This window comes from Echeneis naucrates, chromosome 17, assembly GCF_900963305.1.
Source record: "Echeneis naucrates chromosome 17, fEcheNa1.1, whole genome shotgun sequence".
In the NCBI taxonomy this organism is placed as follows: domain Eukaryota; kingdom Metazoa; phylum Chordata; class Actinopteri; order Carangiformes; family Echeneidae; genus Echeneis; species Echeneis naucrates.
In genome coordinates, this window is record NC_042527.1 from 7,118,497 (window position 1) to 7,145,462 (window position 26,966).

General features: G+C 42.2%; 2 protein-coding genes across 5 annotated transcripts in view; one reads left to right on the forward strand and one right to left on the reverse strand.

The window, feature by feature from the left end:
* LOC115057557 (SH3-containing GRB2-like protein 3-interacting protein 1) overlaps positions 1–26,966 on the forward strand; it is a 38,406-nt gene that overhangs the window by 626 nt on the left and 10,814 nt on the right. The window lies entirely within an intron of this gene.
* On the reverse strand, positions 776–6,722 carry LOC115057276 (phosphatidylinositol 3-kinase regulatory subunit gamma-like). 4 transcript variants are annotated; one of them, XM_029524274.1, is made up of 10 exons: positions 6,377–6,722; positions 4,309–4,420; positions 4,102–4,200; positions 3,799–3,979; positions 3,542–3,658; positions 3,315–3,457; positions 3,024–3,200; positions 2,794–2,868; positions 2,510–2,680; positions 776–2,400 (listed from the first exon to the last, which is right to left on the reverse strand). In XM_029524274.1, exons 1-10 carry the CDS (start codon positions 6,429–6,431, stop codon positions 2,127–2,129), a joined length of 1,404 nt encoding a protein of 467 aa, XP_029380134.1. In that variant the 5' UTR covers positions 6,432–6,722; the 3' UTR covers positions 776–2,126. The 4 variants fall into 4 exon arrangements, with proteins under 4 accessions (XP_029380134.1, XP_029380135.1, XP_029380137.1 ...); XM_029524275.1 differs by lacking the exon at positions 6,377–6,722 and adding an exon at positions 5,943–6,152; XM_029524277.1 differs by lacking the exon at positions 3,024–3,200.

Consider the following 26,966-nt stretch of genomic DNA (forward strand, 5'->3'; position numbering starts at 1 on the left):
GCACCTCATTAATCCCCAATTTAACACAGACCTTATGTGATGGTTCAAAGAGGCCACCTGTTGCTCTGGTCACGTAGGGCCAGTGGCAGTGTCATGCAGGGTCATCACCATCATCATCATAATCAGTGTTCGCTATGTCCAAAGGTTTACACAAGCATTTGTGTAGGCAGAACTCGAGTTTTGTCTGGAACTCGGTAACATTCACTTTTGTCAGATAACAATGGTGTTGATTGTGCGCTAAAGTTCATAGGACTAAACTCGATCTCCTGTGAAGCTGGCCTGTGGCAAATGTTTACAATCAAGCTGCGTTCCTTTGACACAGGAGCATCAAAGAAGTTGTGTTTCAAAATGCTGCGTGTCCCCAGTGAAACAGGTTTCATACATAATTTTTCTCTTGTGACTCAACGGTGGCTAGACTGAGAAGGGAAAGGGCCTGCACATATCCTGCTATTGTCTTTATCGCTTCCTTTCTCTTCCATCTGTCCGGAGTGTGTCCTCCAGTCCCCTTGTTGCCTCCTGGCTCTACTTACCCAAGGATAAGCTCATCAGACTACAATGGCTCCACAGAGACGCGGGGTAAATTTTTTATGGCTAGTGAACTCACTAGAAGTCAGTCTCTGCTTTATATTTGTTCATTTTTATTTCCTATGTCATTAAAACTCCATAAATAGTTCCTAAACTCTGCTCATTCTTAAAAATTATAATTAAAGGACATGGGGCACCACTTGGATAGCGTCAACTATAGGATGTGAAAGAAAGCATCAGAGAACATAAGTTGACAAAACCCTCATCAGTTTATTGTCTCTCGGCAGGAAAAAAGGTCAGGATCTCACATTGCTTAGCTTCACCCGAGGAGTTTCTTCAGTCCCCCAGTGGAGTAATATTTTCATAAGAGGCTTTATCACCCTCCTTCCATAGACAAAACTCAAATACATTTTACACTTTCTCTGTACAGAGTATCTATTGTCCTCAAACTTGAAAAATGTGCCAAGTTCAACATGGATTCCTTTCCTCTTAAGCTATGTAGGCTGCATGTCATGAAAAACATTCATAGCTTGAGCAATGCCACAGTTCAAGTAATGGAGGCAGGATACATCCGGACCTCTGGCAGTTCACACAAACATCGGAGGCCACATCACACTGACACCACCAAAGAGAGTGCATTTTTGTGGCAAATGTCAACCTCTCATAACAGCATTACCTTCACCACCGTCATCATACATTGCAACAATAGAAATACTGTTGGATTGCACGTTCTTCAAGCTTTTATCTTGTGACATGTTTATAGAAAAAATATATATAGAATACAAAAAGCTTATACTTCTTTGAGTAACAGAATATAACATACAGTACTTCAGATTATGTTTTGATCAGCACATCAGCAGGTGTAGATAAATTGCCCTCCCCTTGCCCAAATGCAATTACCGGACTAAAGAGGGATGTAGTTTTGCTCACTATTAAGTGCTTTGGTCAATGGGTATAACATTGAGTATGCTTGTACAATGGTATTCTACAAGATGTTAATGCTACATAATTATCCACTGTATATAAATGCCAGTTAAGAAAGGGGCAAACTGTCAAGATGCACCACAACTTTTCACATATTCACATCTGGCTTTTACCCAAAAATGGTTTGCACTTATTTCTTTTGACGCAATCAGTCTGTTAACAGCGCCATTTCTTCTCCTCTCTAATGCATTTAGTAGAAGTAACCCAATATATCTCCAACGCATTTGTCAAATTTTCACAACTGAATATATCTGAACAGAAATCTTTAGCAACCTTAACTGTAGTTGCAAAGGTTGAAGCCACACGAAGGTGCAGCACCTGATGTCAGTGAGCAATTTTCTGGTTGTCAACATCCCTACCGAAAGTGTACAATAAACAAATGGCAATAAATGAAGTACAAAAATTTTCCAAAAACTTAAACAGTCTCTTTAAAACAAACAAACAAAAACAACAAAGTTCAAGCTGACATTCAAGTTCCGGTCCCACTTCAATCTGTGAAATCCCATTCACAAAAACCGATGGAATCACTGTAGTGCAAAATTTTACACAATGCACCTCGATGCAGTCGTTCTCGCAGGATACAGTAAACATGTCCTTTTGTCTTTCTCTCTGTTGGATTACATTTCTGGAGCTGCAGGCGGGAGTCCAGCTGTGTGTTTTGGAGTTTGTAAGAGTTTGTGCTCCTCTATATGTTGAGAAGGCGTGGCTACAGCTTTGATTTGTACTGGATATGACAGCCGAACGTCCAGGGCGTCATTGTGTTGCGCTAAAGAGTGCAGGCGATAGTGCAGGACAAGGTCTTTGAGTGAGCAGTGGACGTCATAGGGCTCTGCAAAGCCGTATCCGTGTGGTGTGCTATAGATCATGCAATGCTTCACTTCTTCATTCACACTGAAACAAAAGGCAAAACGCATTGGTGAGTGTCAAACACATTTGTATTACACATTTAATATTCATCTCAATCCACACTTGTGATATAGCTTTCCAGAGTAATACTCACACGACAGAGCAGGCGTAACAGCCTTGCTTGCTGCTCTCACGGATCAGGAATGTTCCAGGAGCTTTGCCTTGAAGCATCTCCTCAGCCTGCGTCCGACTCATTTCACCAACAAACCAGCTCGTCTCATCCTGATGTGGAAGATTTTTCTCATCTCCCTTTAACACATATGTGCTGGAAAAGACAAGAGTCGAACCATAACATCTCTGTAACAAGTCTGCTTTTGGTGTATGTGTAATGGTTGCAGTCTGCACCGTGCCTAATACAGAGAAGTGGCTGGAACTTACTCATCAAGGCTATTGCTCTGTATCCCCAGCCAGTCATTTATGCGTTTCTGCCGTACCCCTTTGTGATTAAGCCAGCTACATGAAGAAATTCAAAGGAATTGAGTTAGTTTGTTTAATAAATTGCAGATCATCCATAAACCTTTTTAATATAAATATATAATTTTTTTTTTGGTTAATTAGCTTGCCGAGCTTATAACAGAGACCACAAACTATATTCTAACATTACTTACTTGAGGTACTGGTCTCTGATGTTGCGTAGCTGGATAAGGTCGGGTCGCAAGCTGTTCATCTTCCTGTCGGTCTCTCTGTAGTCCTCCACCTGTGTTCTCAAGTCTTCCTCCAGATGGATTTTGCTGTCATAGATCTCCCCTAGTCGACACTTCAGCTTCTCGTAATTTATCAGAAAGCTAGAAAGGGAGAGTAAAGGTCACGGGTTTGCACGCAGCTTAAGGAACATGCATCCATGCATCTATATTACATTATGTTGAGACATTTTTCAGACCACTGTGTAATAGATGTACCTCTCCAGGTCTGTTTCAGCTCCCTCTGAGTGATTGTTAATTTCAAACTCTTCTCCATAACGCTCCTGCTCACGGCACTGCTCCTCAAAGATCAACATTGTCTCATTAAAAGCCTCAATGGCTGTTCGCTTCATCTGGATTTCCTGCATCACAAGAAATTTCTCCAGTAAGAGGAAAGACCAATAAATTAAAATCTTCCTCAAGTCCTTTTTTTTTTTTTTTTTTACCTGTGAGGTCTTTGTGAATTCTTCATAAAGACAATCAAACTCCTTTGACTTCTCTTGATACTGACTGTGAACCTCCTTCAGCTTTCTTCCAGCAACATCGACACTGTCTTCTTTCACCTAATGTCAAACATTACATTTCATTAAATATGTGCAGTTTGTGATTCTCAGTGTTATCAAAAATCTCCATCATCGATAGGCAGACATTCTTTCCATTATGTTCTTCCTGGAAAACATTAAATAAAAAAGTACAAACGAACCTGCTGGAAGCGCGATACAGGATGGGTGAGCATCAGATCCAGTGTGGCATTATATTCCACCAATGGATGGTGCTGATAGTGCCAAATGAGCTCCACCACTGAAGTGAATGTGAGGGGATCGGAGAAACCGTACTTTCCGTCGCGGTGATAAATCTTGATGAGCTTGTTGTGGCCATCTTTCCTGAAAAATGGCAAAGGCTACAATTAGATTATTTGTGTAAAAAAAAAAAAACAAAAAAAACGTGGGTGGTATTTGCAATAGTGCTGTGATGGCCACAACTACTCTAATTTTCTTCTGCTTACCTTAACGTCAGTGTAAAGTCTCCTTGCAGCTTTGTTGATGCGTCACGCACCAAAAAGGAACCATCAGGTGTGTCGCGAAGCTTCTCATTTACTTCATCCCTGAAGGAAAATCAGTTCACAGTTTGGATTAAACGTCACATACTGAATGTCACTGATGAAACTATGAGTCGGTTGTAGTAGGACTGTTACAATCAATGAATAATTCACCTGGTTATGTCTCCCCAATACCATTCAGCATCCTGTAGCGAATATGCAGGTGGTGAAGGACAGTTGTTGTTCATAGCAGAAGATGCTGGTTTTGTTGACCTGGGAGGGAGAGCTGCAAGTAGAAGAGAAAGTGATTTAAAAAAAATTAAAAAATTAAAAAATGCAGCTCATCAGAATTTGCAAGAGAGCAATCTGCTGTGACATCGAGTGAAATGACTCCAATATCATGACTGTTGAAATCAAGGATGTGTATGTGTGTGTGTGTGTGTGTGTGTTATGGAAATGCAGTGATCCAATGTAGACCCCACCCCCCATCACCAACACACCGTCTCTGTCACAACCTGTCAACTTCTGAGGACAAGCCCAGGCATGCCCTTAAGAGATATCACTTACTAAATCATTACCAAGATCTACAGTGCGTTTAGTACTAAAAGAAATAAAAATTAAAAATTAAATGTGGCAGTTAATCCTCCTTCAACTATGAAACACGTACTTATAGAAAATATTCTCATGATTGGGTCCTTCAATTCCCTGCAAATCTTGCAAAGTAGATTAAAGTATAATTTATCAACTTTGGCACTGTCCTGAATATCATGAGAAGCATTACATAGACCATAAATTGTATTATGAGCCTCCTGGAGGACCCCTCCCATTTTGTAATCATTGCACACTTACAGGTCCACATAAGTTTTCCATCGACCTCAAAGGAAAAGAAAAACTGAGTCTGGCCGAAAGACTAAGCGTTTTTCTAAAAATGAAAAAGGAGGGCAAACCGCATCAAGAGGAGGTGAAGGGCGATATATTTCACTGCAGGACAAAAGTGTCTTTCATGAGGCAGTTGGGGAGAAAACAAGAGCACCCTCAGAGAGGAGAAAATGTGGGTTTCTCCCACCATCCGCTCTCCTCTTTTTCTGACCTTAAAATAAACAAAAGGCAGGTGCAGCAGCACAGTGGCAGGCACAAAACGAAAAGCTGTGGCTCCTGAACTCAGCAAAATTAAATCTGCACACCTTCCCCTTTCTGTCTGCTGCCAAGAAACTCTACTGACTTCCAAAATCCACATGCACACACCAGTCCAGACAAGAGCCATGCAATTTCACTGTGAAACAGTAAAACATACATATTTTACCACTGAAAAACAAACACCCATAAAAGGGTAGGCTGGGCCTTAATACTAACCAAACTCAGGAATAATCTCTGAAACACTGATAAAATGTAGACCTTATTGGAGCAGTATATGCTGTCCGCATTGTTCTTACTGTGCAGGCAGTAATGATTTTCAAATGTATGAGATCAACTCTGTTCATCTTAACATAATGGATGTTAAGGAGCTAAAACTGTTTTGAATGAATGTAGCTGTGCAGCAGCCAGAGACACAGAGATGCGAGTGTTATTATTCGCCGTTAGGACAATGTAACAACGGCCTCGGTCAAACGCCAAAAGAAAGGAGAGAACGAGAATAAAAAACGAACTGTTCCCCCTGAGTTGAGCACAGCGGAGTCATGAGACGAGGCTGTCTGGCTCGCTTCGCCTGTAGCCCTACTTTGGGAGCTAGCGCACAAATTAAGCACGGCTGGCTGCAGAGGAGAACAAAGCGCTCGTTTCATGCGGCGCTCATTAACGCAGCCCCTCACACGGATCGGCTTCAAAGCGCGTCCTCCAGCTCCCCACCGCCGCCACCGCCGTCCCCTGACGATCCGGTTCAGGACGTCGAGCCCGACCGCCGGGGCGTCTCCGTCCAACTTTGTCATACGCTGCTGGGACAAAAGAGAAAGAGGCAAGCCACTGCGTCTGGTCCGCCGAAAGGTATTACGTAATTGGCAAGTGAATTGCGCTATGCATGCCTGGGCAATGGCAGTGGGGGAGCGCTGCACCGAGCACCTCGCCATTATAACGTTTCAGCCCACCCCCCGACCACCTCCAACACCTGCACGGCTTTTGTCAGATGGCAACTTTATCACAGATATGTGCACAAGATGGTGCCAGCTAAGGGAGAGAAAGGGAATAAACCCCCCCCCCCCCCCCCCCCCCGCCGATCAGACAATGGCCAACATTAACCCTAACTTACCAGGTGGTGCTTGATCCATTTCGATGTAGAATAAACCTTCGGGAGGATAAACCATTCCTGTTTCACAAGAGTAGTCCAGGTTGCTGTCGTCGTCCTTCGTGCGCAATGGGAAAAACGGTGCACGTACGGTTCTGCCGCAAATGGACCTAATTTGGGTTACTTGAGTGCAAGTCGCAAGACGCCGCGGATTACATAGATTTTGGACACAAGGCAAACTCCTTCGAGTCCGAGTCCATGAAAAAGTCCTGGTGTCCACACGTCTTCTCTCAACATAGCCTGTCCAACCGCGGTCTTGTCGGAGGTGCGGATAGTCGGTCCTGGCCCTCTCCCGTGCGGTGCAGGTCTACTTTACTTCATCTCGGAAGTGGAGCGACTTTAAAGGGCTGTCCGTAACATCATCTTGGCTCGGCCCGACCCACTGCCACAGGGAGCGGGTGAGGAAGGGGGGACTTTACCTCGAAGAATGCGTTGTCATATAAAACACATCACGTTTAGTACATATACAATGACTTCAAAAACAGTAAACAAGACCATGTCATCATTATCTGGGAAAGAAAATGTTGTTCTCTTGCAGCTGATGATGAGCCATTGGCAACCCCTGAGTTTTAATGGTACAGTCCAGACCGTTCATTCAGCTCTCCTCTGGCTGCACTGTAATAGCTGAAAAATTCCTTGCAGGACATGAATGGAAAAGAAAAACCTGATCCGTTAACATGAATCAGAAAAACATTAGAACGATCTCACATATGGTGTGTACGTGTTGTTATATTAAAACAAATAGGAGTTGTTTGGGGCATTTTCTGCCACTGTAGTTGCGCTCCGATTCACTGGTGTGAGACTAGGTTGCTATAAAATGACATCATGCTTTAGGCTGTATGATAATTAAACTGTGTTCAGCTTTTTGTCACCCAGAGCGCACAACGCTGAGATCCTTTTGTCTGTGAGGTGACACAGTCGCCTACCTAGTTGGCAAGTGTGCATTATATTCTTGTTGAGCTTGTCAAACATGTTCAACAACGAAAATGGCATCTTGACTGTCACCACTCCTAATTATTGTTGTTCTGAGATCATCCTGTTGAAGGCACAATAGGTAATAATAGTAAATATGTTAACACATTTACATACTAGTGGATTTGAAAACTCACCAGGGACAGAAAGAATCAATCGATAAGATAATTTGTTGTCTCTGTCTTCATGTGTCGAAAATGGTGAGTGAATCGGCCCCATTTATGCTGCTATGTTAGATGAATACATGCATTATCGTTCATTCACGACACAGAATGACATTGTGCTGTAAATTTAAACAACCAGAGGCTCTTGCGCCAGCTGACATTAGGGGCTGCAGGGAGAGTGAAACAAGGCCAGCATGGTCAGAGGTCTGTCTCTGTTGGTGTCCAGGCGTTTATGGCCTGTCCCCTTTTGACCCAAGCAGAGAGACTCAGGGGAGGTAATTGCCTCCAGCATTCCTTTTTCCCATCAGTAAGCCGATTCTTTCCTGTGTCCAGTCAGTACCCATGAAACGTCCTAAACTAACTGCCCTAACTCATACCATGTAGACATACTTGGATGTGCGCTTGTTTGTGTGTTTGGCTAATTCCACGAAACATTAAATCTATTTTATACCATTTTAGATTAATAAAATTTTTCAGCATTCAAATTCATCAAATTCATCACTTGACAGGTATGTAATTGTGTGGTTGTGCACACACATAAGGACGAATGTGCTCACATGTGTCTGGGTGTTTGTGGGTGCAGTCTATGAGTGTTCGCTCATGTGCTTTCCATGCATTCCTACTTTAAGAAGCCTTGAAGCCTGTCACGGCATGTCACTTGGCTGCTGCCCAACCCCCTGCTACACCCCCCCCCCCCCGGAGTCAGAGGAGCGCAGAATTTGCCCCTTTAACTTGTGCGTCTGACCTCTGTGGCACATTTCACTACCAGCGCCCTCTTGAAACACACCAGCCTTGTATCTGGGCTCCAGGCATGTTAGTGGGGGGCACTGCGGTGTAGGTAGGGTTATGATGAGCTCCAGCCTCTGGGCTTTATGTTGGGGATATGTTGACTCTATGATTGGTCTCAAGAAAAGCTGAAATTTTTAGGGATGGTACTGGTGTGTATTTGCGTGTGTGCCCCATTTGTGCTGTGTGCGTGTTGTGGTCTGGGGAAGGGAGGGGTGACTTGTAAGATAAACCTTTAGGCTCTGCACCCCAGATCCAGGCAGTCCTGATGGGATCAGTGAGGGCTAATCGTACGATTAACAGGAGAGGCTGATACTGCAAGCCTGCCAGCTGCCTGCTAGCTGATGTGACTCATCTTGATATCCACCACCGCAATATGCCACTGGATGGTGGGAGTGCTGGAAAACTCGGCACAAGTTTCAAATTAATGAACAGATGTTCCTCTGTGCTAAATGTAGATAACAGTTAAATGCCAATTCTGTTAGATTACAATTTTGACACTGATCTGTCAAACAACTTAGACTGACTACAGAGAGACTCTTACTGGCAACAGACATTAAAGAGAGTAGGTGTTAGACACAGACAGTTTGATCATTTCTATGGTCAGGAAAGCAGAACCAGAAGAAAAGCAGCAATACAAATTTATAAGAGCTCAAGAGAATGACAAACAGATGGTTTTGTGTACTAGAGATTATTAGGTCACCATGGTTCAGTGTGTTGTACATGAAATTAGTTGTAAAATTATGGAAAGAGTCTTAATCCCCATATTTATGAGCGTTAAATGTGTACATGATAGGGCTCCTGCTGTCACTCACTTGGCAACACTAAGTCACACCCAGCAATATTTGTAGAATCAGTGGAATAATCACTTGGTTTTCTAGAATAATGTTTGCTTGTATTTACACCAATAACTGTGTCAAGGAATATTATTCATTAGCTGTTTTCATATTTCCTGCACAGTATAATATAAGGCACTTTTTTTTTTTTTTATCAAGATTTGTTTTGTTTGTTGTCCATCAGAAAAGACCAAAAGACACAACACAGAGAAACCATGTCAGGGCTTAGTGCAGTTCACCAATGTGGGTATCTGTGTCATGGTCTTGCATTGTAGCCCTGGGTGAATTGCGCATCTCTCAAATCTTCTGTACTGTAGTGTGCTGCTATTCACAGCCACTGAAGGGATGCATAATGGTCTTGGCAGGGCAGTCGACATTCACCATGGAGAGACTGTGGGGTTTCCCTGATCAGTGTCCAGAACCAGCACACAAAGCACGCAGTAGTCCTGCCAGAGGCAACTCAACTGTGGGCAGAGTGTAGGGCGGCTATGGTCTGGCCCCCAGGACCCTGCCATTGTGGAAATGTAAGTGGGGACAGTGTCTGAACGGCTAGAGTTGGAACAGAAAACTTTGGATGACCAAAACTATGAGCTTCAAATAGCTGGGCCCTGGGAAACATAGCTTGTTCTTTTAAGGAGGTCAAAGAAAAGCCAAAAAGAAGGAAAAAAACAGAAAACCAATGTTTGGTGGAGGGAATGTCAAATTGGAGGCTACTGTTACTATAGACATCAGCAAAACTGACATATTCTTTTTCCATACGTTGCAATATCTGTCTGTCTGACTGTCCGTCAATTCTAGACCGCTCCCTCGCTCTATGTGTCCTCTGCATTAGCACCCAGTGGTCATACCCACAACTCATCATCTGTCACTCCATTCTGCCAGGCCCTAATCTTACTAACAGAGGTGACAACTGAGGTACTCGTGGCATGCCACCACATAACATCTACCAGCTGAGTGTCTGAGTTATGTCGGGGACGATGATCCTGTGGTATCAGTGGCCTGTGTCTCTCCGGAGGCCTTCCCCACAGCCCTGCTTAAGTGGAGCGCCAAATAAAGTCCTGACCATGAAGAGTGTAAGCACAGTACATTAGATGGATGCTTTTTCAGTGTTTTTATCATAAGATATAGAGCTGCAAACGTATTCTTATTTTCATCAGTGGGTGATCTGTTGTTTTAAATCTGATTCGTAATGCAAGTGCAAAATTCAGTTCTTCTAATATATGATATAAACAACACAACAAAAGGTGCTAGCTGGAGTATTTTTGCTTACCAAGATTATTGAAGTTCTACTTTCAGCGCTAGTCACAAGAAATTCCAAATTGTTCCCAAATCAATTAATTCATTGTGGCTGGGATTGTGTTACTCAGTAGGTTCACAAATAGTAAAGTCATGTTGGAGTCAGTGCACCCACACATCTTGTGAACTCTGACTTCTTGCAGAGAGGAGTCATGTGTGTCAGTGGCCAAAGGATTCATGGCTGGGAGCTCAGTGAAGTAAAGCTTGCAACCTCTCTCTCTCACTCTCTCTCACACACACACACACACACACACAAATGCAACACACAACCTCAGGCTTCATCCAAAGCAAAACTGTGAAGCCAAGACCTCTTTCAAGCTCCCCTGCAGTTGCCCCCCTTTATATAAAAGGACACTACTCTTCAGCTACACAGCCATCACATCAGTACTATAACTCTATTAGGCACAGCTCCAGGACACACTAAGCAACTCAAAGCCCACAGTGGCATCATTGTCAGTGGGGATTGCAGCCATTGTTGTCCATGCTACAGGATTTATTCCCCTCCTCCCATATTGTGACCTTCACCTTTGACCCTGGTTGCCATCTCACATGCTCTAGGTCTGTGAGCTTGTGAGGCTTTATGCCTTCCAGGTCTTAAATGTTCCCTTACAATGACCCAAGCCTGCTAAGTGGCTTCTCACCACAGCGCCAGTGCGGGGACGACTGAGGTTAGTGTCAGCAAGGAGAGCGCAGGGGGTGGGTGGGTGATTGGGGGTGGTAGAATACGGAGTTATGGTTAGACTGATTGACCCTTGGAAAAGGTCAGTTGGAAGGCATGAGAGGAGAGGCGCTGCCTAAATGACTCTTTTCTCTCCCCATTCTCCCCTTGGCCAGGGCAGAGACTCTGTATGGTTATTTATGAGCGTGTGGGAGAGCGGTGGTTGCAGTGAAACCCACCAGCCCTCTTTGTTGCGAGGACTGGGTTGGGCAAGGATGGGCTGGGTTGGGCTGAGGTGCCTGTCATTGGTGCGGTTCTGTCATATATACATGCACACACACGCAAGCCCTCGCAAACTATTAAGAACCCCTCCCCAGAGCTGCAAGGACAGGAGAGAGGACTGTTGCGAGGCAGATTTGTAAAATGAGGTGTGCTTCAGACAATAGCTGTCAGCAGTTTGATAGACGCTTCTCAGGCATCTAAACGACATGGAAGAGAAACTGAAGGCCAATGGCGAAGTTTCTGGCATGTTTGTAGAATAAAGCAAGTGTGTACATAAATGTAAATTAGGATGTCATCTGGGATTTTGAGGTATTTTGATTTGATAGAAATAAATTATAGATGCTTTATTTATATTGGCTGGCTCTTCATCAATCACTTATGGCTAAAGATAGTTTTTATTAATTATTGTATAAAATCATTAAGTCATACGCTGAATTTTGATGGTATATGAGTGTGTCAGTTTTGTCAGCGCAGTTCAACCCCTTCTCAAAGTGAATATATAATGTGAGATCTTCATGAGTCACTTATTCCTTTGATATTCTAGAGAATAAATTAGCATTTTCCTTCCCAGAACTTCATGCAGTTACTGTTCACACCACAGCAGCGCTCTGCCAGTGTAACACACACACAAGTTTTTTTTTTCCTGACAAAGTTAAATTAAGCTTGAATTTCACGCTAAAGTCAAATGGTCATGATGTCATGGTTTGAGGACAGAATGACTCGGTTTGTCTGTTGACTGAGAAGGCCTATTCTTGCATGTTTGGGTGGGAGCGTAGCATATAATTGCAGAGCGGGATAGCATGAGGGGATGGGGGAGGGAGAGAGTTAGCACGCAACATGAGTTTTGGCCTGCAGTTGCTAGTGTGGGTGCCAAACTTGTCCAGAGGGCTGCTGTGTATATCTGTGCACAAGGCTAGTTCTGCTCTGCCTAGAGGCTTGCACAGTTCCAAGACACATCTTTCATTTGTACACGCTGAATAGCTTAGGGGAGCCCAAGGCAGTTTGGATTGGGGACAGATCTGGCTTTTTGGACTTTAGGATTTTGGGTGGTTGCCTGGCTGTGTGAATGTGTGTGTGTGTGTGTGTGTGTGTGTGTGTGTGTGTGTGTGTGTGTGTGTGTGTGTGTGTGTGTGTGTGTGTGTGTGTGTTTCTGTGTGTGCACGTAGAAGAGTCCGGATCTTTTCTGGACGTGCAAAATTCTTCTGAGTGTCCCTTTTCACTAAGAACCAATACATTGTTTAGTTGTCAAGTTAGTTGTTAGGGAACAACCAAACCGCTGTACACGTGTTGCAGCCATTTGAGGATTACATTGATCCAGAAATCTGACAGTAAAAGAAGAGAATGGAAAGCTTTGTCGGCCTTTTCATATCCTCTCAGTGGGAGGTAGAAAGGCAAGACCTCAAGACCTGGGTTAGTGGTGGTGGGTGCTAATAGGGCATGGGGGCTGGGGGGGGGGTTAGCTCTCAACTGCCAACCAGATGGACAACCAAGCCCTGTGTATTTAGGGAGATCATATGGGATAACCTAGCAAAGACAGATTGACATTTTGCTGACAAAACAAACCACCCCTGTCCGGCACGCAAAAAGCCCCCTTCCCTTTTTGCCCACACACGTACACGATGCTCATGTACAGGCCTCGAAATACTTTAAGTGGTATTTGCTTACATAGGTCTTAAGGAAGTTATTTCAGCATGTGTTAAGCACTCTGTGAGGAGCCATAACAATAAGAGGATAGGACCAAAGAATCTAGGATTACACAACTCCTGCACAAACAATAGCAGCATCGTTGACCTGTGTAAATGAGACAACCTTGAGCCATGAGAGGACCAAGTAAACTAATTTTCTGCGTCATGCATTGGGATTTACCTTGGTGCTTTGAGGCCAAAGGTTGCTTTGTCCAAGAGGGTTAAGAATGTCGTCATCTGACTGACTTAGTGCCCTAATTTTCTCAGGTAATAGAATTAGAAATGGAAAGTTCTGTATCTGATGTGTCCGCAACACACCAAAGTTGTATGGATCTGCAAGATTGAATTTATGACACAGTTTAAATGAATACTACATAGATACATGGACACATTTTCCTATTTCCAAACATATTTTAGTCATTTGAGGGAAAAGTGTCACAAGAGCTACATGTTCTGTGTCACAAACAAAAAATATAACTGACATGATCAGGAATCAGTTGTGAATACAGCTGTGTTGATTTATGGCACATAAACTCCCTCACACACAACCCTTAACTTACATTATTAATACAGCTTGTACCAATGCGGTGTGTTCCAAAATACTGATTGCATTTGTTGTCATAACATTTAATGCAAATGACTCTCATCCTTCCATTTCACACCTGCGTTCTGTGGCCTTTTCAGCACACAGCCCAACCTTGGTGCAAGAAATTCTGTGCAAGAGATGAGTGAGCTGCAAAACTGCTGACTGCACAGGCTGAAATTGTCATGGTGACCTGAGAAAATTATGCCAGGGGCTGCTTATCTTAACTGATTCTTGTGACCCAGGGGTAATTTTTTTAGACACTTCATGGAAGATGGCTTTTGTCTCTATTTTTTTTTTTTCCTTTTTTTTGGGTGGGGCGTCGAATAATGGCAAGTTTAAATGAGCTCTATTTACATGACAAATACAGTATTATCCAAGCTGGCTGTACATACATGACTGCTAAACATGTTTGATCTAGATTGATTTGCTAGTGTGCTAATAACTGTAATAACTGTCTCTGATAAATAATTTACTAAGACTAAGTATAACAATGTGTACATGGCAATGGAGAAGCAAAAGTTTAGTCTATTAAGTTAGAGAGAAGAAAACCAAAGTCACTGGGATTCAATCAAGTGTAAATATGTATAAAAGAGGAATCTCTTTTATTGGAGACTGCTGCAATTTAATGAAGAAAGTAATTAGAGGAAGTTGGTTAAAAGAGTCCAATTTTCTCACCCCCTTTTAACAGCCTGCTTTGTGTTTTTATGTCCTACCACAGTGGTCTGTAGTACATGTGTGGGACTCCAGAGTGTTGTGGAGACATCTGTGTATGTGCCTATGTTGTGAACACAGTTTCTTTCTCTGCCAAGTGGATGATTTAAACAGATTTTGGCCACAGTTATGAAAGAGTTGCGATTTACTCTCATAAAGTTTGGAGACCAACAAGACACAGATTAAATATGAGTAAGTGTGAGCTGATTTTAGCTGACTACCAAGCCTTCAGTCCCTAATTAGCACTGATGTTGAGCTGAGGCGGATGGAGGTGTCATTAGTTTTGCAGATATTTCCTCATAAACTAAAGAAGCCTAAATTTGACCTGATGATGGCGAAGTATGAAAAGTCATTTCAATTCATCCACAGGGGAAAATAAATGTCTGCACCAAATGTCATGGCAGTCCATCCAATAGTTATCAAGAAATTTTCCAAAAATGTCAACCCCATGGTGGCACCACAAGAAAAGTTGGTGAATCAGCAAAGTCACAGAGATTCAATCTTAGGGGAACCTGAATGTCTGTACAAAACATCCATCCATTATCACTCTGGCTGGGTCGGCAAATTGCAGAGCCAACATACTGAGACAAACAACCATTCAGGCTTACACTTATGGGCAATGGCTTAGTGTCACCAGTTGAACAAAACTTATTAGTCTTTGGAGGGAGTACCTGGGGGAGGGCGTGCAAACTCCACACAAGAATCCCTCAGGTTTTGAGGCCAAAACCTTCTTGGTTTGAATTTTGCCTGCGCAAAACAGTTAACACTACAAACATATAATTAACCTCTGACCTTCCATCTGATGCCATGATCACACTTTCTAATCCTTTGGCTAATGACCAAATACCCTTGATATTACATTCCCTAAATACTCTGCTGTTCTGAATGTGAGTGTTGGGACGTAAGCACTGTCAACATGAGCATGTTAGCACGCAATGTTACATTAACATGTAGCTATAAACATGGCTGCAGACCCTAAGTCTTTTTTGAACTTTGTCAGAATCACAGTAGACATTCCAACTGTTTACAGACTGAGATATATGAATTTTAATGAAATAAGTAGATGTTTGAAAATACTAATACACTCCATATATGTCAGCGACCAGCCTAAAATGAATATTAACATAAATAGTTGCTCATGTATGTGTTCAGGATCACCTGATTGTTAGCATAAATGAAGAGAAATTTGGTGGGATATTATGGCAGTGTGTTCTTGCTGCTTCCCTCTTCCTGTAAACCTCCCTGGAGTCATGATGAAGATGAGCTTAGTAAATGGATTCAATCCTGTTTGGTCATCTAACAAGGATAGAGCACACTGCTTGAAGGTCAAAGGCCTCTTAAGCTTGTATGACCACCTTTGTTTGACAATTACACCTGTCACTGGGGGTTAGCTGTTATCAGCCCTGGAAAATGTCTAAAGGTAAACAGGTCACTAACAGCCTGTGCCTGGGGTTTAACTGCAGAGACGTAGTATTGTAATAGGATGTTCGGGGAGGGGGGGTGACAGATAAACAAACAGACTGGCAGGAGGACAAACGGGGTCGTGACAAAGGAATCCTCAACATCACATGGTCGTGAAGTTAGTTTGATCACACTCATCATGCTGAAATTTATGTTGCCCACAGAGATTCTTGCTTGTGCTATTTTGGTAAAGGCCGTTGCTTGGGCTTGTCGCTGACAATCCAGCTCTCCCCAGCTCTGTCTTGCACTTTCTCCATCTTAAGCACACACACACAGACGTGCACACACACACAGACTCAGACGTGCACACACACACACACTTCCCTCCATTCCTCTGTCTTTCTCTCTCCACCGCTCTGGCCACATTGCCACACTCAGTTTTCCATGGCCTCTCATTCCCGAGTGCTCTGCGCACTAAGTAAATGAGCGACACAATCCGGAAATAGTGTTCCAGCCGGAGATGGTGGGAAGGAAAATCCCTTGACTAGTGCTGGCGGGAGGGTGGGAGAGAGAGGGAAATAGTATTGCAACCATTCACACTTCAGACAAAGCTTGTTCCTCTCATAAGTTTCTCTCTTAAACTCCAAGTCCTGGCTATTTTACTGTTCAACTAAAAATTTTCCAGCAGGGACAAACGCATTCAGGCTCAGACACCTCACATGTACGCTAACAAAACAGTGTTACAAGAGAACATATTGGTAACTTTACGACACTGCAGTAGAGGTTAACTTATCTTTAGCCCGAGAGGTCAAAGCTCAGTATTAAAAAAGGGCAGATGTCCCTGAGGAGGCTAATGTGGAGGAGTGGTGCACAAGGTGCTGGGTAAATGTCGTCAGGATTTGGTCTGGAGTTTGGTGGAGTGGATAAGGGGGGTGAAGTGAAGAGAGGAGGTGTGCCATTAAGTTAAAAGCAGGGTCAACTCCATAACCAGGGTCTTATCTGGATACCTCTCCACAGCTGTCAATCACAACTGTGCGGTGGCGAGACTGCTGACCTGTCACCAGCAGTTTTAATCAGGGATTCAGACAAAGGTTCAGTTGCTCCAGTCATACATGTCCAGGAAATGTTCCGGCTCTGTTGAAAACCTTTTGCAGTGGCCTCTTGGTCAGGGTGGTAAAATGTTCCTCCTGCATTTGTCGGAGGATGTGGTTAAATCTCAACCCAAGAAGCCTGGGGCTGCGTTTGTGAAGTAACAGTGAAACACCACTGGGCAGTTTCGATTGCTTTAATCAAATATAAATATTATTTTAAATGCACAAATGTGCTTTTGTAGATTAAAGCAAATAACGTCCTGTCACGGATCTTTAATTGTGCTTTACTTGGTGCCTGCTTGGTGCCTTTTAAATGGCCAACAAATACTTCGCTCACTTTTTACAAGGGGAGGATGGCCTGCGTGAGTGTGTCTCACTATAACAGTCAGTAACATGAGATGGGGAACCACACAACCGCTAAATCAGTAAAATGGGAACCCAGAGTCACTGTAATTTGGGAGGGAGCTGGTTAACCACTCCTCATAATGGATGGTGTTTCTGTTTAGCCTAAGGCGTTGTAGCTGAGGTCATATGCAAACAAGACTGATCCTGGGCCTTGGATATTTTATGGTGCAAAATGTTTCGCCCCATGCATTTAATCAGGTTCAAGAAATCATTGAGATTTAAATGATGGTCATTTATCTTACACATAAGAACCTCATAAAATGTGTTTTTAACTAGTGACAGGAGGTTCTGTTATAGAAGTCTATTAAAATATGGAGTAGTCTCCCAATTGTAAAGCCCCAAACTGTTGCACCACACCCTTAATCTACTTAATGTGAAAAAGACATGCCAGTTAGACACCACCAACCTTCCTGATTATTTATTCATTGGATTATCTATATACAATACTGCAATAAAATAAAATAAGATTATTTGGAAACTTTTAGTTTGTCAAGCAATTTGCATCACAAGTGAATTTTTATTAATTGCACAATTTCTGTTCGCATATGTGTAAATGTGGTTTTACTTTAGATTTGAAATGCATGCAAATTACATTAGTCATTTCTTTCTCCCTTTCTATTAAGTTTCACATCAGACATTTTCCAAACAGCTGCTCATGAAAAACTAGCCCATGCGCCACGTGTTACTATGATGTTATTACATACAGTATATAAAACTCCTCAAAGGAAACCATTCTCACACAGTTAACAGATTTTGCCAAATGATTCCCTGAAAAAAATGTTAGCACTTCAAATCAAAATACTTTGCAAGTCTCGATATAAAGAAACGAAAGTGGTTTGATACATTGGATTATTGACCCATGTGCCACAGTAACTCTAAAAGCTGTCAAAACTGATTGTAAGATGTTTAACAAAGGTGTCGTTTGTATGCTTATATTCCCACCATATTATCATATGCATCTACATTTTGACAGAGCTCGTAATTACATCATACAGCTGAAACAACCACTTAAAACATCAATAGAAAATGAATCAGCAACCACTTCAGTCCTTCAAGTTATTTATTGGCCCTAGAGGCAACATTTTTCGACTTTATATCAATAATATTCAGAAACAAAAAAGACAATTGCTATACTTGGCCATGAAGGGAACGTGATCTCAGACTTTTGGACCCCACTGTGTATCTGTATAAGGTCAGTGTTTTAACAGTTAATATGAAGGTTTTCTCATCAGCTCAGGAAATTGAGATGGACATTTTTAACTTGTGACATTTTAACCAGTAAAATAATTGTCAGTTACAGGCCTACACTGTCAGCAACATGAGTATGTTTGTGTGATCATCTCAGCTCTGCTACAGCTTTGCGTCCATTGTTACCACATATTATTTATTTATTTTATTTATTTATTTATTTTTTTTGTGAATGTCCCTTTAAAGGATTACATCATCCTCCTTTCTCATTTTTTTCCTTCACCACATTTCCCAGCGTTCAGCCTTTTCTGCCCAGAGACAATTGGTTAATTCACCAGTGTCTAAAACACTGCCACCTCCTGATCCACAATATCACCACCACCATCTGTGTCATCGACACACCTTTTACTTGCATGTGTACTTTGTCACGATATTTGACACTGTCCATCACACCTTTCTGACCGACTGGGTACAGACATACTGTTTCTCTGCGCTGATTGCGCGTTTCTTCTAACACATGACATGCAGACAATTTTTCACTATTGGCATGAAAAGGTGGAAGCATATTCAAGTGCTTGGTGTTCATCATTAACACACTGAGTTGACTGGAAGGTGCTGTAAACTTGTTCTGTGTGAGTTGATGGGGATGCTGTGCCATCTAGTGGCAGGAAGCAGAATGAAGTTCTTGTTACCAGTAGTCATGCTGTCTGGTGCCAAAATAACCACATCTGTGCTCAGGAGCAGTATGAAACCTCATCTTGTCTCAGTCCAATGATGACTGATTCATCCTCTGGATCATTTTCACCGTGTAAGTCACAGGAATAGTGTGGCGTTTCAATAGTCCTTTGTGTTGCCAACTGGCTCAGCTGACGACCACGAGTATGTGTCTTTAAGGGACGATCATGACACCACATCCTCTGTGAAGGCTTAATGTCGTCCTTTGTTAACAGCTCCATAAAAAACAGGTGCTGGAGGCGAGGAATGTTCAGCACAGAGAGGTTTTGTTTGGAAAAACTGTTCTCTTTTATAATGAAAAATCACTTTATCTCTAGTATTTCTCTCTACGCCTTTCTCTTTTTCGACATTTGTTTGGAAGTTCTGACTCTCAAATTTGCAATCCGTCCATTTAAGTCCATTGATGTCTAGCCTCTCCATGCCCAGCACATGCAATTGGAGAGTAGTAAGTAAGGGAAACTCGTGATTTTTTTTAAATCTTGAAATTAAATAGAGGGCAAATGAAACAAGTATTCTTGGTGGGAGGAAGCAGACACAGATCTCTGCATTGACCCTCCAGGGGGACGTGTTCTTGGGTTTTGTAAACAGCATCCTGTGGCCATAACTCTACTCTGCTCAGCGTGTCACAACGCACGAGAGGACATTTGAAAGTCTCTTTCTTTTGTTTTACATTACTGAGACAGCGGCCAGACAAAGGAAGCTTGCAGTAACTGACTGAATGTTGAATTATTTAGTCAGACGCCATCCCTTCAGTTTGTGTTTAGAGAAGCTGATTATTATATTATGTTTGGCGTCATTTCATATTGTGCAAAAATATTTAAAGTGTCAGCTGTCATGGTGCAAACCAGGTTACAAATTGGTTAAGAAGATTTTAATGAAGGGAGGCTTTCAGGAAAGATGAAAGAATAATTAAGAATTAATGCAACTGATTATAGTTAAAAATGGTGAAAAAAAAAAAAAAAAAAAAAAAAATATATATATATATATATACATAATTTATCCTCAGACCATAATGTAGTGAAAGTGCATGCTATGAGTTTCACCAAGTTAATTCACAATGATCAGTAGGGATGGTTAATATGCAATCTGTGCTTCTGTTTGAGTTTTTACATTTTAGAACCATCTTCAGCTGCATCTTTAGAAATAGAGGAAGCTGTTTACTCTTTGAAAAAAGTCTTTGGACTCTAAAATTATTTGAGTACCTCTGGCAGCTTATAATTAGACTCATTTGATATGTTGATAATTCTCTGTCATGTTGAAAAAATAAATAAACTGGGGTGCTGTGCAAGAAAATAAAATTGCAAGTTTCATTTTAGATTAGATATTATTTCTACATGTTTTTCTTTTTAAAAGAGGTCTTCAGTGTTTTAACAAAGAAGCTGCAAATATCACTGTTTGGGAATCACTTTGTAACATCAGACTTCTTTCCGCTGAGCCTCCTGCTAGGAGGTACATTCAGAGTTCAGGTTGGCTTTGGCTCTGTTTATCTTTGCGGGAACACAAAAATGCTTTGTAGACAATTCTATGTTTTTGAATCTAGCTCTCAGCTCAGACACATGATATCTCTGCTGCTAAATCCCCCCAATACTCCCATGTTATTCTTGGTAGTTATGTGAAGTTTAATAGTTGTTGTTTGCTTCTTTTTTTTTAATTATTATTATTTTATGATGATGTTGCCAGCCATAATCATTAATGTTAAAAAAGTCAGCCTACTTTACCTGAATTCTGTTTAGTCTCCTGGAGAATATGTTGATTGGGATATTGTTGGGCCAAGTGCTTATTCACCTTCTCTTCCTTCTTTTCATTTGCAGTGTTAGATGTAAATATGCTGCTTCATTATCATTTGAAAAACAGAGAAACTGAGGGAATGTCACAAATACTCCCTTCCTCTCTGTGTCATGCCGTGTTGTCTGTGAGTTGGACCTTATACACACTAATCTGACTCTGGTCGGGTGCACCAACTGGCACGACAGCAGGGAGCCATGTCTGTTGTCAGCCACCAGCAGGCACTGAATATCTGCCACATCTGCCCGGTGAGAACAGACAGTCTTTAAGATAAACAAATGAATTTTTACTTCATGCAGGTCCAGCATATTGTACAGCCTGATAATACAGATGAGGGTCAGTGACACTCAAACAAAACTCAAACTGAAGTTCCAGTAATGTCAGGTACTTACACTTCCTAAACATTTAAGATTTGAATAAGCATTTTAAATTGTGGAAGTTTTCAAAGTTCATATTTGTAGATAATGAGCACATCCTGGTGGACAGCACTGACATGACCCTCTGGGAATCAGAGAAGCACGATTTGATTCCCAAATGGTGGACAGCAGTGATCACACATAGACACAAACCTGCATTGTCTGCAGATACCATAGAGGCAAACATTATGATTGCTCATGTTGATGATGGAAGATATAGCATGTTCTTCTTGTTAGCTATTCTATCTGTCGGTAGGACTTTTTTGATGCCTTTATCATTCTTTGTCCATTTTCTACTTCCAGTTGTGACAAACCCCCTAACCCAGTCTAAAGTCTCTTTAGACCCAAGCTCTAAAATGTGGTTTCTGCCCCATGTGACGGTGACTTCAGACTGAACCTTGCAGTGGCTTTGTTCGATAGGTGGCAGTATTGAGCTGCACAAAGTCAAAGTAATTATTTCATAGCACCATACCCCTGCCTTCTGCAAGAATATCCCATCACGTCTCCAATTCTTCAATTCCTACTTTCCAACTTGTTTTATTAGTGGTAGTGTGTCTGTGTAGCCTAATGTGCCTGGACGTTGTCTGTAGACTCTTTTTGCTTTTTGAGGTTTTATTATCTCAGAAATATTCCCAGTTTATTCCACCTCTTTTTTCCCCTCTGTGTATCAGTAATGTCTGGCTAACAGCTCACAGCTCTTTTTCCTCCTGTTATTATCCTCTGTCCTCCTCTCCTTTACTAATCCCAGCTGCCATCACCTCTGACCCTTGGCAGGAAACTTACATAAGGAGCTGGTTAAGGAAAGCACACGGGAGCAGCCTGTGGTCTGCTGCGCCCTGTTTGCTAAGCTCATTAACATTTACTACCAGGATCCTAAAGCTGACAACAACAGCTACAAATAAACCTCAGTAGCGGGAAGAGAAAAGCGAAGAAGTGATACGATGAACTTCAGGTGCTGGTGTTTAGGCATGGCCTCTTTTGCCACTTGGGTTGATAACCACTTGCTTTCAGCTGGGTTGTTTCAAGGACATTAAAGCTGTCACTGTGCATCACACAAACGTGATGATGCAGTCTGCAGGATTTGTGTGTATACGTCCACATGTATACACACAAACCCATTGTTTCGGTGTCTGACTGACAGACATACACTAGTCTCTCAGCAGAAACTGCACCATGTGTAAGGCTAATGGCCAAATTTTAATTTGCTACCCTTTTAAAATTACACAACCTCCACAGCAGAAATATCTCTACCCCCAACATATGCACACGCGCACACACAAAAACACTATCCTCCGACAGCCTTCCCCATCTTTGTTTTGCTCCGTGAGGGAGAGGGTCAGCCACTCTGCTCCAGCAGTCCAGTACACAGCCATCAAACAGCTGAATAAAACCATGCCTTTCACCAAAGGCTCTCAGTTTTCTTTCTGAAGTGAAACACTCACATCACAGTTGCAGGAATATTTTGTCCTTTGCCACTCTCTCTTTCTTCCAGGCTACAGTGTGGGGCCCCTCCTCCCAGTGAGCCTGTGTGATGATTATAGCTGACAGCATGTACTCTGCGGTGGTACACACACTTTCGTCCTGTGTGACACATTTTTAACAATAGGAACAATCTTGCATTTGTGTGGAGTCAATATATTTCCCTTTTGTTTCCATGGTGGCAGAGAAAAATGTCTTCATCTAGTTGCTTATGAGAAAAAAGCAACTCTTCAGTGATTTTTTTTTTTTTTTCAAGAGAACTGAGTGGAAGATTGGACAAAATTATTTTCTCTCGGCTTGCGTATTTAAGCCTAAATGTAGTTGATGCTATTGGCTAAACTGATTTTCTTGATATTTATCACATACCAGTAGAAATTCGCGCTCATATTCATCTTCTGTATCTGGAAAATTTAGCCCAAGGCTTAGCATGCCCCTTTTATCCTTGCCCCATCTCTTCCATTATGATGGTGTTGACATTTAATTTAATCTCTTATTAAAGCCGTGGAAATCAGATATCAGATCTTGTGTATTTCTGTATCATCAATAGCATCTAAATTAAATATCCATGCCCTGAAAAGAAACCATCCCACCTAGGATAACTAGGCCGTTAGAGTTAAATCATGCAAATAGTTGACCAGATTTCAGTCACTGCCTGGAGGACAGGCAAGTGAAGTGTTGAAGTGTGGCTCGGGGCTTTGTCCAGCTGAATAAATATATCAGAAGTAGTTTCATTACACCAAAGTCAACCTTGGTTATAACTTAAAGGTGCCCTGTCCAATCATATGAACAAAGTTATCGTTGACACCGAGGCCACACTACACTACTAGGCCAACTTTAGCAAGCAACCTCTGTCCACACCCCATATCAGATATGAGCTTTGCCCATACTAACACACCTGGAAACACATACCACATGACCTTTCACATATATTGGGCATGTGCCTTGCCAGCATAAACAAGAAGTGTACTCTGCAATTCTTCACTTTCAGAAAATTCTGTGAATGAGGAACAATTGCAGCTTAATGCAGAATTTACTGCACAGCAGTAGATAGTAAAGACAATGAGGTCACTAATGTGTTCAAGTTGTTTGTTTCACTCTATCATTTCCTCTGGTCCTTTATTTGTGGCAACTTTCTATGGAAAAGCTCTGTGTAAGCTATTTTTGAAGTCCTTTCCCCATGAAACTCAAGGCCCTTCTATGACAGCTTTTATCTGTCACACATTCAAGGACAAACTCATATGGTTCAGTAGCTGCTTGAAAATCATGGAATCCTTTTTTTCTGGCCTATAAAAGTGTTCAACAAAGGAGTTAAATGACTCTTTCTCTTATTGACTTTTAAGCTGTGGCTAACCTTTTATTTTACGTTGATCTTCCATGTTTGAATAATTTATTCATCATCTGTTGTATTTTATCTTTTTCCTTCAAACCTAAAAAGCTTAAAAAAATACGAACAAGACTTGAATCAGATTTCAGTGTGGACAAAAAATGTCCATCAACAAATATTATATATATATATGTATATATATCTAATATGTATAACATAAACAGATATAAGGAGTTGTGCAAGAAATTAATTTCAAATGCAGATCAAAGCGACCATTTAGATTCACCCTGGTGAAATTTCATTTTTAAATATTGCATTGTATCATGTTGGTCCTTGTATAATATGTGTGCAGTTGACTGTGGAGCGTCTGCTTCAGACAAGGCGAGAGGTGCTGAGGCATCAGGGGACAGCAGCCATGTGACCATGGTTGCAGGGATTGGTTTAGTGCAGATGTGACATCAGCATGCCTCCTCCCTCCCTCCTCCCCGCTCTCTCCCAGTCTTTCTCTCTCTCTCCCTCCCTCTCTCTCTATACTGCTCTGTTTTTTTTTTTCCTTTGCCTTTCCTCAGCATCCCCCCTCTCAGAGATGGCGTGTGTCTGTGCTGCTTGGGCGTCCGGGGCCTAACGCTTACACTGAGAGCAGCCCTCTTATCCTGATCTGCTGCCTGTTCCTCGGGCGTCTCTTCTCACTGTGTCCTCTACCACTGCTGCTGCCTTTCAGCTCTGCCCCCAACCCACCTCCTTGTGTGTCAGGGACCTGGGCCCTTGGGGGTGGAGGGAATCAACATCGTGCTTCGCTGGGGGAGCTGTGCAGAATTAGCCATGCCCTGCCCAGGCATCCTTTGACCGACTGGATTCCTCCATTTCTGCTCCCCTGCACACCGGAGGGCATCGTAGGATGAAAATCTGCGATCATGATGCAAGGTGAATAATCTGTGCACTCCTACTCCTTCTTGATTTTCCATGCTTTTGCCCCTACGTCCTCCCCCTGCCCTCCTCTGTCCTGCTGAGCCATTAAAGCTCATGAATCCAGTGATGTGATCTGTCGCGCCGTGTGGAGCTCTTGAAACGGCTCAAATATACAAAAGACCAGTGTGACAATGTGGCTATTGCTCGTATATGTGTGTTTGTGTCTGTGATGTCAGTGACACACCGAGAGAAAATGTACATGAGAGTACATTAAAGTGAAGATGTGTGAGGTGGGTAGAGCTGTCATTCGCAGCAGTGTAGCTCTGCCCGATCTGCTGCCCTGCTGTGTTTGTATGAGTTCACACATGTGAGCGTGCATGTTTCTGTTTGCAGGAGCAGATTATAGATGTGTCTTTAGCTACACGCTCACTCGGTGTCATACAGAGGTTTATTTGAGGAGAGGTCTGTCCGTGAAGCTGCACTCATTCATACCCCTGCTGCTGTTGCTATCAGTGCACAATATTATATCTGGCGATGAGTGACCCTTACATTACATTACATGTTGAATATAGGATGCTGCACCAAAGTTCACATTAGTGGAATGCAGTACAACACACTCCAAACTGTGATAGAGGAACCAAATCATAGAGCTAACCCTGTGTGACAGATGCTTGGTCTTTACCATCCATTGATGCCAACATGGTAATGGAAGGTGGTTATTATTTGTAAAAGGCCTCCAGTCAGCCTACCATGATATTGTGCTCTGCTTGAAGAAATCCACACTTAACATAGATGCCACATGCTTATCACCGCCTTTGTTAGCTCCATGTGTGTTGCTCATTGCAGAGGAAAGGCTTTCAGGTGTGGTTAATGACATTCAATCCATCTTACTCAGATTTAAACATAGTTGCAATAATCACATTTGCTTAAACTTAATGGTCGATATTGATGATTTTGTTTCAGCCACTGACATACAAGTGTCACATGCTTGTATGACTGCACAGTGTTGCAGAGGTTACAACATGGTGTTGGAGTCAGGGCTGTATGAAAACTGAAACATTTGAGATGGGTGACCCTTTCACGTCAACAATTAGAAAGAGGAAAAAGTGTGCAGTTCATAATCCGAGCATCTTTGAGAGCCAAGTGGAGTAGAGTGGGTGGAGAGGCTGGACACCTTTGGTATAAGCTGGGTGGGAGGTAATATGCTATTTGTTTGTTTGCCACCTCCCAAAGGAAAGGTTCAGTTGGTAGATGCTCAGTGTTCAAGTGAAATCCTTCTACAGTTGTCTAATTGAAAATTTAATAAAGGTCAGCGCAGCAATACAGAAAATGAAATGCTGTACTTAGAGACGTCACTGAGGAAGTCATTGCTTAGTGCTGACATGCTAGTTTAGGACTCATTGCTCCTGACCTTGATGTTTCTGCTCCTCTTGTTATTCTTTATTTCAGAGTAGCTCTCTATCACCGGCTGCTTGGTGTTGGTAAGAAGGCAACATTGCTGTAGCAGAAATAGGTATCTCATTCTTCTTCAGCTGAAAGCTCAGTTGCAAGACTTCATCCGAAGGTTTGAGCTGCCTAATCAGTTAATTTAATTTAATTTAAGAAGTTGCTGAAATTCAGTAAGAGGTTAAGAGTTAGAGTTAAGAATGTTTTATTTGCATATCTAAATTAGTGCAAATAGTTACAAAGCCAGTGACTTTGGCTGTACAAAGGTCTGGAAATTTGGTCTGAGTTTGTACAGACATTGCATCTTAAAGTTAACCTTCTGCAAAAGTAGTGTTGATGATAATTCTAATGTTTCAAAAAATGAAATGTTAATATTCTATCAAATGTGTGACTCTTCTG

What these genes read in the sequence shown, in the direction of transcription:
- LOC115057276 (XM_029524274.1), bottom strand. Translation starts at nt 6,431, where the DNA reads ATGGTTTATCCTCCCGAAGGTTTATTCTACATCGAAATGGATCAAGCA. An exon ending in GCTGAAACAGACCTGGAGAG is followed by an intron (nt 3,201 to 3,314) that starts GTACATCTATTA and finishes CTCCCTTTCTAG; the next exon opens with CTTTCTGATAAATTACGAGA. An exon ending in ATCAGAGACCAGTACCTCAA is followed by an intron (nt 2,869 to 3,023) that starts GTAAGTAATGTT and finishes TTCTTCATGTAG; the next exon opens with CTGGCTTAATCACAAAGGGG.